Source organism: Elaeis guineensis, chromosome 6 (genome assembly GCF_000442705.2).
Source record: "Elaeis guineensis isolate ETL-2024a chromosome 6, EG11, whole genome shotgun sequence".
In the NCBI taxonomy this organism is placed as follows: Eukaryota; Viridiplantae; Streptophyta; class Magnoliopsida; order Arecales; family Arecaceae; genus Elaeis; species Elaeis guineensis.
This window is the reverse complement of record NC_025998.2, coordinates 30,233,830-30,247,212: the sequence shown is the minus strand read 5'-3', so window position 1 is coordinate 30,247,212 and position 13,383 is coordinate 30,233,830. Positions and strand designations below refer to the sequence as shown.

Genomic DNA, 13,383 nt, shown 5'->3' with positions numbered 1-13,383 from the left:
ATAAATATTCACGGACAGGGCACTGAACCTGGCTCATTTGTTCTCTATGTCGTGATAAGATATGATTGAAGAATATATATAATATGTCACGCTAGCTCTAGTGGTGGAGAATCGTGTCCTTAATGCCGCACTTTTATCATTACTTTTGCTCCTGATGGTCCAAATCAACCAGACTCTTTATTAAAAAAAAAGGAGAGCATTTATTTTGATATGTTTTGCATGCACATCCATTTAGCCACTTTAGTTCAATTGTCTTCCTGCCCATCCCTCCACCTAGAGAAGCTCTAAGCCAAGTTCTAGTCATGAATGACGCAAAGGTTTATCTAGTTGCTGTTCTGATAAGTTTCATACGTGTAGGCATGCAGATTCTCACACAAGGCTGCCTTCAATACAGGCATGAGCATTACTGTTTTTGTGTTCTATAGACAAGTAATTGCATCTCTTTTCTTGGCTCCTATTGCATTTGTTTCTTGAAAGGTACACCTTCCTACCCTTCTTAAAATTCCATTCTTTTAGTAGCTACCGTATTCACGGATCATTGAAGAATCTTGTTATTCAGGAAAAGAGCTCCACCTCTGCCATTTAGGGGTTTGCTTCCAGATTTTCATGCTAGCTTGCTTGGGGTAAGTTTGGCTTTTGATAGCTATCAAGCAATTAACTTCAAATCAACATGACAACTCTTTGTCATGTATTTACTAATTTTCTATTCATATATCCACACAAAGATTTCATTCTGCGCATCTGTTTAGTTTGAGCGTATGGTTTCTTTTTATGTGACATTATCCTTCATACTACGGATTTTGGATTTTCTCTCCAACAAACAGAAAGTACTCAAACATTAAAAAAACTGTGAATTTATTTATGGCATTAAAGTTCTCCATGTTTTTCTAACATGTCCTTTTGTGTGGTTAGGCTTACGGTTTACTTCAACATAATCTCCCTTGCTCTTGATTATACTTCAGCAACATTGGCTGCTGCCAATGATAAATTTCATTCCTGTGCTTACTTTCATTTTGGCTGCTCTATTTGGGTATGGCCCAACCTCGCTGCTCAATACAGATCCTAATGTTTTTAAAAATAAAAAACTATTAATAGACATTTTGCAGAAAGATTGTTGTTCTATTTTATATTGATAGGAAAAGAGAACCTTTGGATCCATAAAGTATGCTATAGCTCCACTATTTAAGTGTTTCCTTCCTTCAATCGGGAAGAGGATTAATTTGGGGGTAAACCTAAGAAGCATTTTTGAAGAATTTAATCCAAACAATTCTCATTGACCACCAACTATTGTTCTCAACAGGAAAAAAAAAAAAGAAAAAAAACAAAAAGAGGGCATCTACAGCTATCATTTTGAAGAGGAGGCCTTATGAGAGTTCAGATGATTTTATGCCATTCATAATGGTAATATATACGATATGTTTTCACAGAAATAATAGTTTACAAAACAAAAGGATAAATGACTGCCACAAACCTATCACTCATAGTATGAGGACATATGTAGATGTGTGTTTAGTCTAATATTAGCTATACACCATGTTGGTGCAGAATCCCATCGAAGTCGGAGGAGCTGGAGCTGAGATGACCGCGGCCACCGTCGGGACCTGCAAAGAAAGTCTAAACCGGAGTTGGGGGTGCTCCGGCAAGACCCTCCGACGCTCAAGTCAGTACTCTGCTTCAACAGAAATGGAGTGCTCCAGCGAAAATTTAGGCAGAGTTTCAAGATAGAGTTTTTAAGCTTAGAAAAGAAACGTATCTGGGGGTCCTTATTTATAGACGGAGAGCGTAACTGACTGACAGTGACGTCTGTAACCATCTGAAAGTGGGCCGTTCAGAGACGTGCGGAGTTTGTTACGGAGAATAGTGGCGTCAGAGGTCGCCCGGGGCCACGTGGAGCTTGCTGCGGAGAATGGAGTGGTGTCCGTTGTCGTGACTTACCAGAGAGTGGTGGAGCTGCGTGGAATCCGTTGCAGAGAGTGGAGCAGGGTGGCGGCTCTTATCGTGGCTTGTCAGAGAGTGGTGGAGCCGCAGGGGATCCGTTTGCAGCGAGTGGAATAAGGTAGTGGCTCTTGTTGTGGCTTGTTAGAGAGTTCGGATCCGTCGGTTGAAGCTCAGCTGGGATTTCTGCCGTAGGAGCTCAGATGGAGATTCTCTATTGGCGAAGTCCGGAGAAGTCCGATCGTTAGGAAAGTCCGTCTGGGATTTATCTGATGTAGAGGCTTATCCGAAGATCATCTGTTGGGGAAGCCCAGTTTTACGAGGAGCCTGGTAGGAGGTCGGTCGGCGATGGACTTCGGATAACGCTGGGGAGGCTCGGCAGACATCGGGGCGATCGGCCATCGCAGAGACCCAGCTGCTGGAGCTCGTCCATCATAGAAGCTCGTCTGGAATCCATCCACTGGAGAAGTTCGGACAGGATCTGGTTCTCGCGAGAGGTCGAAAGGGGGCCATTTGTTGTAGGAGCTCGGGCAAGGACCAGTTGTCCGTGAAAAATTGGAGTAGTGTTTCGTTGTAGAAGTTCATCCAGAATCCACTCGCTATGGAGTAGCTCGGCTGAGGTCTGCCTGTAACAGAAGTTCAGAAAAATTTTGTTCATAGTAGAGGCTCGAATAAAATTTGCTTACAGTAGACGTTTGGGATAGACAGCCCGCTGTAGGAGTTCGGAGTAGACCGTTCGTAGTAGAAGTTCAGCTCTCGTGGGAGCTCGATTAGGATCCGGGGGGTGGTCGACCACCGTAGAAACTCGGATGGAGTCTGGTTACTGTAGAAATCTCATTGTCGGGGAAGCTCGAACGCTGACGAAGTCCGAAAGAAGTTCGGGGGTATTGGTTGCTGTAGAAGATCGACTGACAGTGAGCTCCAGAGGGCATTCAGGGTGGCCCAACGGACGAATGCAGAAGTTCATTGTCGGAGAAGTCCGGATGATCGAGGAGGTTCGAAGAGGTGCCCGCATAAGGTCGGGAGCCGGAAGAGCCCTGAAAGGATCGGTCCTTTACAAACTTCGGTCGGGGGGGTATTTTATACCCAACACCAGTCCCCTTACTTTCGAGTTCGGATTACGAATGAAGGAAGTACAGAAAAATTCTCACGACCGAAGCTGTCCCCCTCGATTTTCATGCTTGACGGTTGTCAAATATTTTGACGATCGGCATGCTGGTACTGGAGCCTTTTTGAAAAAAATTTTTTCTTTTTGGAATTTCCATCGGAGCATGGCCCCAGGTACGGTGCCATAATGGTGTTACTAATTGTCGGCCACCCTCAGCCGTTTGCCACGGTGAGTGGGCCACGCGGCGGTTACGGACTGGCCCGAGGAGTCCTGCAGCCATTATTGCACCGACCCCCGTCGCCTATTTAAACCTGCCTCCCTCCTTCGGGGATCTCACTTTGTACATGAGTTTTTTCGGTCTTTCCTTTTTGGCCTCAGACATCCGTTGAGTCGTCCTCATCTTTGTATCCCCCGCTTCCCTTAGACCAGCTTGGGTTAGCCCCAAAACTTTTCCTGCTTCCGTGTCCCCGTTCATAGATCGTGCTGGTCTTCCTTCGTCGCGAAAATGGGTGCGGTCGTGGCTCAGATGTTAGCCCAGAGTCTAAAAGCCCATGAACGGGAAGACACTGCAACTTCCGGGTTGGCGAAGAAGGCGAGGGTAGAAGAGACAGATCCGACCGCATTTCGCCTTGATGGCCTAGAGCTCGCGCTTATAGCACATCCTCGACCGCGAGGGCTTCCTGGTGCGCATCATCGCGAGGGAAAACCTGACCTCAGAAAGAAGGTCATGCCCACCGTCACTGTAAGGGGGAACCTGACCTCAGAAAGAAGGTCATGCCCACTGTCATCGTGAGGCAGCGGAAGCCATGGCACGGAAAAGATGGCATCTACATGTACTTCAAAGATAATGCTGGAGTAATTGCTGATCCAAAAAGAGGGACTGGAAGAAGAAGCCAGGTACCTGAAGTAATTCTCGACGATGGCCGAAACTGAGAGTTCAAAGTCTGATGAAGCCGAGCTCCTTTAGAGCTGTTCGTTTTGTTTATTTATTTTTTTTTTTAAGGCTTTGTAACGTGCACTTTGCAAATGAAATGAAAAGAGAATTTTTCGTTACCTCATCCCCTTCTCCTCTTCTTTCTTTTTTTTTGGCCTTCAAGGCTTTGTAATGTATACTTCACCAATGAAATGAAAATGAAATTGTTTATTACCTCATCCATTCTGATGTTAACCAGTTATTTATCAGACTCCTTTTGTCTTTCATTGTGTTCGACGTCGACGCTGTTTGGAGATTCCCGATCGTTGCAGTGTCGATTTGCCCTTCGGTTTATGACCGTAGGTTCTTTCGAGGCTATTTGAGTTTGGTGCTTTCTCCCGGTGCTCGAGTTTGGGGGTCCGAACTTCTCGTTGCTTTGAGGAGGTCGATTTATCCTCGGCCTATGTCAGGTTCCCTCTTTGCCACTGAGACGAAGTTTTTTATGTCTTTGATGTAGTTTGTTTTTACTTGTCGCAGAAGTAGTTCGTCGGCTTTTCTTTTTCATCCTCCCCTTTCTCTTTCGTGTTCGAGTAAGGGTTCTCCCCCTGCTCTTAATGGGGTCATGAAAGCGTAGAGGCATCGTTGGGAAAGTTTTCCTCCTTGTCGATCAACTGAGTCTTCGCTTGCGTCGGGACGAGGTCTTCCCCTTTCTCCCGGCAGTCGGATTCAGCTCGTGTTAGGATGAGGTTCTCCTCCTGTTCCTAACAAGGCTGTGGGGGCACATAAGGGCCGTTGTGAGGGCCTCTCCCCCCATCCTGTTTTTAGAAAATCGGGCCTTCGACTTTGCTCGTGTTAGGACGAGGTTCTCCTCCTGTTCCTAACAAGGCTGTGGGGGCACATAAGGGCCATTGTGAGGGCCTCTCCTCCCATCCGGTCTTCAGTAAACCGGACCTTCGACTTTGCTCGTGTTAGGATGAGGTTCTCCTCCTGTTTCTAACAAAGCTGTGGGGGCACATAAGGGCCGTTGTAAGGACCTCTCCCCCCATCCGATCTTTAGGAAATCAGGCCTTCGACTTTGCTCATGTTAGGACGAGGTTCTCCTCCTGTTCCTAACAAGGCTGTGGGGGCACATAAGGGCCGTTGTAAGGGCCTCTCCCCCCATCCGATCTTTAGAAAATCAGGCGTTCGACTTTGCTCGTGTTAGGACGAGGTTCTCCTCCTGTTCCTAACAAGGCTGTGGGGGCACATAAGGGCCGTTGTAAGGGCCTCTCCCCCCATCCGATCTTTAGAAAACCGGAACTTCGACTTTGCTCATGTTAGGACGAGGTTCTCCTCCTGTTCCTAACATGCCTAGTTTTAATTGCGTGAGAGAGTTATTTTTTGTCGTTATAAACTCATGCTAAAAGAAAAATATGCAAGTATGAAACTTTTATTTAAGGCGTAGCTATTGGTAATACATCCATAGATTTTTTGAGTTCCATGGTTGCGGAAGCTCTGCTCCTCCGAGTTCTTTTAAATAGTATGTTTCGGACCGGACTACCTCCTTGACTTCGTACGGGCCTTCCCAGTTTGGGGCAAGTTTCTCTTGATTCTGAGGTTGTGAGGCAGCGGCTCACCGTAGTACCAGGTCCCCAGCCCGAAAGACCTTGCTTTTGATCCGGGAGTTGTAGTAGCGGGCTACTTTCTGTTTGTAAACCACCATCCGAACTTGAGCCACCTCCCGCTTTTCTTCTAACAAGTCAAGGTTGGCCTTGAGATCCTGTGGGTTGTGCTGTTCGTCGAATGCCACGACTCATGCTGACGGAAGCTTGAGTTCTATTGGGATCACAGCCTCTGTCCCGAAAGCTAAGGCAAAGGAGGTCTCCCCCATGGGTAATCTCTGAGTAGTCCGGTATGCCCATAACACATGATAGAGCTCATCAGCCCAAGTTCCTTTTGCCTTTTCAAGTCTTGCTTTGATGCCTTGCAACAGAGTCCAGTTAGTCACCTCGGCCTCACCATTTGCTTGAGGATGGGCCACCGAAGTGAAGTTGTGGGAGATGTTTAGGTCCTCACAAAATTTGACAAACTTTGCTCCAGCAAATTATCGCCCATTATCAGTAATGAGGGTTCCAGGTAAGCCAAACCTATAGACAATCGACTTCCAGACGAAGTTCTGCACTTTAGCTTCCGTGATTTTTGTCAAAGGTTCAGCTTCGATCCATTTAGTGAAATAGTCTATTGCCACCAGGAGGAACTTCCGCTGCCCCGATGCCATGGGAAAAGGTCCGAGGATATCTATCCCCCATTGCGTGAACGGCCATGGGGCACTCAATGGTGTAAGTTCGGAGGCAGGTTGCCTTTGTACATTGGCATATCTCTGACACCGGTCACATCTTCGGACATATTCGACGGAGTCATGGTACATGGTAGGCTAGTAATAACCTTGCCGGAGCAGCTTATGGGATAAAGACCTGGCCCCCAGGTGATTTTCACAGACTCCCTCATGTACGTCCCTCAAGGCGAAGTCGGCTTCAGAAGGCCGGAGACATTTCAAGAGGGGCAAGGAGTACGACCTCTTGTATAGCTTGCTTTCGTAGAGGATATATCGGGAGGTCTGGTTCTTAAGCTTCCGAGCCTCTTTTGCATCAGGAGGAAGAACCCCGTCCTTGAGGTACGCAACTAGTGGGTCGATCCAACTGGGTTCATAGCTGGTCTCCATCATAGACCATGATTCTTCCGTGCTTGGGCACTTTAGAACCTCGAAGAAGACTTCCTTAGGCAGTTCGGTCGGAGCTAGCATAGCTAATTTGGAGAGAAGGTCGGCCCTGGCATTTTCCGATCTCGGGATCTGCCTGATGTCGAAGCTGCCGAAGGTAGGGATGATCTCCCTTACCCTTTCGAGATATCTAGCCATACTGTCCTACCGAGCTTCGTAATTTCCACTGACCTGTCCTACTACTAATTGAGAATCACTGTAGGCTTGAAGCCGATCTACTTCTAATTCTTTGACGACCTTTAGTCCTGCAATCAGAGCTTTATATTCTACTCCGTTATTTGTTGTGGGGAACTCGAAGCGCAGTGCATACTCCACGATAATTCCATCTGGATTGACCAAAATCAGACCCGCACCTGCGCCTGACATGTTGGAGGAACCATCCACGTAGAGGGCCCAAAAACCATCAGGGAGATTGGCTCTTTCTTCGGGGGAGTTCGGCCGGAGCCCTGGATTATCGGCTACATCTTGTCCAAGTTCAGCCTCCTCTGGGATAGTACATTCCACCATGAAGTCCGCTAATATCTGGACTTTGATCGCTGGCCGAGGTCGATAGTTGATGTCGAACTCCGTGAGCTCGACTGCCTATTTCACGATTCTTCCAGAGGCATCCGCTTGATGCAGAACCACCTTGATCGGCTGGTCGGTGAGCAGCATTATGGTGTGTCCTTGAAAGTAAGGTCGGAGCCTTCGAGCTGCAATCAACAAGGCATAAGTTAGTTTCTCTAATTTAGTATACCTGGTTTCGGCGTCTCTCAATACTCGACTTATGTAGTAGATCGGTCGTTGAATTTTTGCTTCTTCCTTAATCAGAACAGCAGCGAGGGCCACAGGGGAAACCGCCAGGTATAGGAACAATTCCTCTCCAGGCTTAGGCTTTGCCAATAATGGTGATGAGCCGAGGTAGTTCTTCGGCTCTTCGAATGCCTGCTGACATCCAACGGTCCAATAAAAGTTCTTGGGCTGCTTGAGGGTCTGAAAGAAAGGTAAGCATCGCTCGGCCGATCTTGAAATGAAGTGATTTAGAGCCGCTACTTTTTCGGTGAGGCACTGAATCTCCTTTATCGACCTTGGGGCAGTCATCTCCTGGATGGCGCGAATCTTTTTCGGATTTGCCTCGATCCCGCACCCCGATACCATGAAGCCCAAGAATTTTTCTGAGGTTACTCCAAAAGCGCATTTGGTTGGGTTCTGCTTCATCTTGTATTTTCGAAGGGCGCTGAAGGTTTCCTCAAGGTCGGCGACATGGTTCACCGAGGATCTATTCTTTACGAGCATGTCGTCCACGTAGACCTCCATGTTGCGGCCGATCTGCTCTTTGAAGATCTTATTCACTAGCCGTTGATATGTCGCCCCTGCATTTTTGAGGCCAAAAGGTATGACCCTGTAACAATAAAGGCCACGGTTAGTTATAAAAGTGATTTTTTCTTCGTCCTCTGGTGCCATCCTGATCTGATTGTAACCGGAGAACGCATCTATGAAGATAAGAAGCTCGTGGCCCGAGGTTGCATCTACTAGTTGGTCGATTTTAGGCAGAGGATAACTATCCTTCGGGCAGGCTTTATTCAGTTTTTTGAAGTCTATACACATCTTCCATTTGCCGTTCGCCTTCTTAACCAAGACCACATTGAAAACCCAGCTCGGATAATTGATCTCTCTGATGAACCCGGCCTTCAGGAGTTTATCAACCTCCTCGGCTATTGCCACCTGTCTCTCCGGTGCATGACTTCAAATTTTTTCCTTCGTCGGTCGGTGTTTGGGATCGACGGTCAGACGGTGCTGCATAACTTCAGCATCGATCCCTGGCATGTCCGTCGGAATCCAAGCAAAAATGTCCGCATTCTTTTGCAGAAAATTGATAAGCTGCATCCGCACCTCTTTCCCCAAGTTGGAGCCGACTTCACCATGTGTTCCTCGTTCCCATCATTCAAAAGAATTGAGACAAGATCTTCCACTGGCCCGTCCCGTTCTTCTGTCAGGTCGTCGTGGGTGTCCAACCCATCAACCGGACAGGGGTCAGGCTGACCACTTCTTTGCAGGGGTATATTATAGCAGTGCCTTGTCAGGGCTTGATCTCCCTTGACTTCTCTGACCCCCTGGTTAGTAGGGAATTTCAATTTCAGATAGTAGGTTGATACCACAGCCCGGAGAGCATTAAGGCCAGGTCGGTCGAGGATTGCGTTGTAGGCTGACGGCATCTTCACCACCAGAAAATTCACCAGAGCCCGGGATTGTCTTGGATATTGACCTGCAACTACAGTCAAAGTTATTACTCCCTCCACCGGGATAGCATCACCGGTAAATCCTACTAAAGGGGAGCTAATCGGCCCCAAACGACCGTCAGGGATGGACATTTTTGAGAAGGCGACATAAAATAAAATATCAGCCGAGCTTCCACTATCAACAAGAATGCGGTGTACATCATAATCAGCAATATTTAAAGAAACTACAACCGCATCGTTATGGGAGAACTGGATCTCTCAGGCGTCTTCTTCAGTAAAGGTTATGGGTCCTTCAGTCCTTTGCCGCTTGGGCGGTCCGGTCGATCCGCTGGCTGTTCCCTTTCGGGGCTCTCCAAAGATGGTGTAGATGATCCCGATTGGAGGCTGATTTTCAGGTTGCTCTTCCCTCCTCGATGGCTCCGATCGTGGTAGGACCCTCGGCCAATTCTCCCTACCTTCAGGCCAGCGTCGGATGAATCTGTCGACCACTATTGCTGGAGAAGGGGGAGGGGCCTGGAAAATCGGGGGTGAGGCCAGAGCCTGAGATCTGGCCACGGAGGCCGTGGATCGCCTGGTGGACGCCTTGCGGGGAGGCATTGGATGAAGATCTAGTAGATGGAGGAGAAGAGGATGTCGGAGAAGATGATCGAAATCGATCCCGTTGAGCACTCCTTTAAGAACAAGGGGACTGCGAAGACACGCGCCCCCCCTTCCTCTAGACGAAGTCGGAGGAGCTGGAGCTGGGATGACTGTGGCCGCCGCAGGAACCTGCAAAGAAAGTCTAAACCAGAGTTGGGGGTGCTTCGGCATGACCCTCCGATGCTCAAGTCAGTACTCTGCTTCAACAGAAATGGAGTGCTCAAGCGAAAATTTAGGCAAAGTTTCAAGATAAAGTTTTTGAGCTTAGAAAAGAACGTATCTGGGGGTCCTTATTTATAGACGGAGAGCATAACGGATTGACAGCGACGTCTGTAACCGTCTGGAAGTGGGCCGTTCAGAGACGTGCAGAGTTTGTTACAGAGAGTAGTGGCGTCAGAGGTCGCCTAGGGCCACGTGGAGCTTGCTGCGGAGAATGGAGTGGTGTCCATTGTCGTGACTTGCCAGAGAGTGGTGGAGCTGCGTGGAATCCGTTGTAGAGAGTGGAGCAGGGTGGCGGCTCTTGTCGTGGCTTGTCAGAGAGTGGTGGAGCCGTAGGGGATCCATTTGCAGCGAGTGGAATAAGGTAGTGGCCCTTGTTGTGGCTTGTTAGAGAGTTCGGATCCGTCGGTTTAAGCTCGGCTGGGATTCCTGCCGCAGGAGCTCGGATGGAGATTCTCTGTTGGCGGAGTTCGGGGAAGTCTGATCACTAGGAAAGTCCATCTGGGATTTATCTGATATGGAGGCTTATCCGAAGATCGTCTGCTGGGGAAGCCCGATTTTATGGGGAGCCTGATAGGAGGTCGGTCGACGATGGACTTCGGATAATGCTGGGGAGGCTCGGCAGACATCGGGGGCGATCGGCCATCGCAGGGACCCAGCTGCTGGAGCTCGTCCGTCATAGAAGCTCATCCGGAATCCATCCGCTGGAGAAGTTCGGATGGGATCCGGTTCTCACGAGAGGTCGAAGGGGGGTCGTTTGTTGTAGGAGCTCGGGCGAGGACCAGTTGTCGTGAAAAATCGGAGTAGTATCTCGTTGTAGAAGTTCGTCCGGAATTCACTCGCTACGGAGTAGCTTGGCTGAGGTCTGCCTGTAACAGAAGTTCAAAAAAATTTTGTTCATAGTAGAGGCTCGAATAGAATTTGCTTACAGTAGACGTTTGGGGTAGACAGCCCGCTGTCGGAGTTCGGAGTAGACCGTTCATAGTAGAAGTTCGGCTCTCGCGGGAGCTCGATTAGGATCCGGAGGGTGGTCGACCGCCGTAGAAACTCGGATGGAGTCTGGTTACTGTAGAAATCTCGTTGTCGGAGAAGCTCGGACGCTGACGAAGTCCGAAAGAAGTTCGGGGGGTATTTGTTGCTGTAGAAGGTCGGCTGACAGTGAGCCCCAGAGGGCATTCGAGGCGGCCCGACGGACAAATGTAGAAGTTTATTGGCGAAGAAGTCTGGATGATCGAGGAGGTTCGGAGAGGTGCCACGCACAAGGTCGGGAGCCGGAAGAGCCCTGGAAGGATAGGTCCTTTACAAGCTTCGGCCGTGGGGGTATTTTATACCCAACACACCAGATAAATCTTAGATAATTATATAAGGTCAGAGAATTGAAATAATATCTTCAGCTAGTCTTTTAGATGAAGTCTTGTATTGTGATAAATATTATTAAAACGGATTTAGCCCATGGTCTATATAGATTAGGAGATACTATCGCATGGGCTTATTAGACTAATCATGAGCTAATCATAGTGCTTGTGATTAAATTTGAATGGATTTGGATCTTTAGCCTATTGAAGATACCTAGGTTTAAATGAGGTGTATATAAGGATCCATGTGAGCATGTTAGTCCAACATGAGTTGGATAGATCTTCGGTACTTATATTGGGTGAAAGAAATCAAATAATATATTCTACTATTCTTTTAGGATAAGATCTTGGGTCGTGATACATCTAGTTACATCCACCAAATGAAATGAGAATGTGGACATCATGCTATCATAATGGATGCCAAATTACGATAGTTAATTGAATGAATTTTACCATAAAATCTCAATAACGCAGTGCCTCTAAATAACAGAATGGAAGTTTTCGACATAAGGAGGCTCCAAGGGATTGCAAAAGTTTCTGGAGTAGTGCTTTGCCTAGCTGGTATTCTGACAATGGCCTTCTGCAAAGGACCTCACTTGAAATCCTTTAACCACCATCACCTCCTTGGCCAAGGAGATAGCCACAGCGACCAAGCTCGAAGCCATTCTCACATTAAATGGGTCTTGGGAACCTTCCTCATGACCATTGCCGCTTCAGCATTGTCTTTGTGGATGGTGCTACAGGTATGACTCTAGGCTTTAATCATGCTTTCTATGCTTCAAAGTAGACATGGAAACGTTGATCTTTTGCATCTTATTTCAAATTAGGGACCTGTGTTGAAAGCGTATCCATCCAAGCTTCTGTTCACCACCCTACAGTGCCTCTTTAGCACCGTTCAATCATTCTTCGTAGCCCTGGCTTTTGAGAGGGACTTCTCTCGATGGAAGTTAGGCTTGGACATAAATCTAATCTCAGTGGCTTATGGTGTAAGTATATTTTTGCATGCACCGTTTTGCTCCAGCAAAACATTGTTGTAAGAAAAAAAGATAGACTTCGAAAACTAAACTTTATTTGTTCTGTCATTACAGATACATGGAAATAATGCTGCAGTCCAAAAGTTTTAAGGCTTTGAGCTCTCTTCTCAAAAAAAAAAAAAAAAAAAAAAAAAAAATGAAGAAAAGAAAAGAAAAAAAGAAAAGAAAGCAAGTGCTTTGCATAATCAAATTAGCCAAAGGAGATGGACTGATTTGTGTGGGAAATATCATAGAATGCTATTAGATTACTAGTATATGGTTTTAATTACTTTTTTTTTTATGTCAAATATATATGTCACTAGAGAATAATGAAGAATATATAGGGTTAGTGATTTCATAATTTGTTAAACTTCTTTTATTTTATTTCTTCTAGCAATTTAAACTCATATTCTAAGTGATGCATGGCAGAGTATCATTGGCATTGGAGTTTCATATTACTTGCAGTCATGGACCATTGAGAAAAGAGGGCCAGTTTTCTTAGCCATGTTCATGCCATTAACTCTAGCTATCACAATGATACTCTCTTCATTTCTCCTTGGAGAACAAGTTACTTTGGGAAGGTCTAGTTCTATGCTCAACAAAATCTCCTTTCTCAATTTATCTTAAGATGCTTAAAGTAGAAGTTTAGCTACCAATCTTGTATTGTCATTGCAGTGTTTTAGGTGGAAGCCTGATGGTTGGAGGCCTATACAGTGTTCTGTGGGGAAAGAGTAAAGAACATGTGGATATATAGCAACATGCAAATGAGAGATAATGGAAAGTCTTGGTTAGCAGAGAAAAAAATAGCACCATCACTTGAGACAACACAAGCAACATAAGTTTTCCTACTACAAACCTAGAAAGTAAGCTTGTACTTATAGATTCGTGTCTGACTGATGTGAAATGCTGATCAATATAACACCCTAAGCTGTTGCTTCCCTTTATCCAAAAACCAAGAAAAAAAAAAAAAAAGAAAATGGCCAAAAAGAAAGACAATGTGAGGTCCCAAGTTCCATGCTATTGGCAAACCTTTAGTTATGTTAAGTTTGGGTTCGAACAATGGAAATGGGTCTGGATTGGACCTAGCCTCTTGTCCTTTGGTCAGGCAAGAGAAGACATGGTGCAAAATGCATCGATCATGGAGGGTGTGGATAGGGTGGACATTGGTTCTTAGTTAGATGGCACCCATCAGTCGAATGCTCTTTTACCAAAAAAAAAAAGAGT

The 13,383-nt window shown here is 46.5% G+C and overlaps 1 protein-coding gene across 1 annotated transcript; it reads left to right on the top strand.

The window, feature by feature from the left end:
* Positions 1–911: 911 nt before the first annotated feature.
* Positions 912–13,103, top strand: LOC140858556 (WAT1-related protein At5g64700-like). The gene is made up of 5 exons (XM_073259433.1): positions 912–1,030; positions 11,637–11,889; positions 11,974–12,132; positions 12,589–12,740; positions 12,835–13,103. Exons 1-5 carry the CDS (start codon positions 981–983, stop codon positions 12,911–12,913), a joined length of 693 nt encoding a protein of 230 aa, XP_073115534.1. The 5' UTR covers positions 912–980; the 3' UTR covers positions 12,914–13,103.
* Positions 13,104–13,383: the final 280 nt, after the last annotated feature.

Bases quoted from the DNA above. Each gene is read 5' to 3' on its own strand.
- LOC140858556 (XM_073259433.1), top strand. From the start codon at position 981: ATGATAAATTTCATTCCTGTGCTTACTTTCATTTTGGCTGCTCTATTT. The intron at 1,031-11,636 runs GTATGGCCCAAC...TCTAAATAACAG, and splicing joins ATTTTGGCTGCTCTATTTGG to AATGGAAGTTTTCGACATAA. The intron at 12,133-12,588 runs GTAAGTATATTT...GATGCATGGCAG, and splicing joins TAATCTCAGTGGCTTATGGT to AGTATCATTGGCATTGGAGT.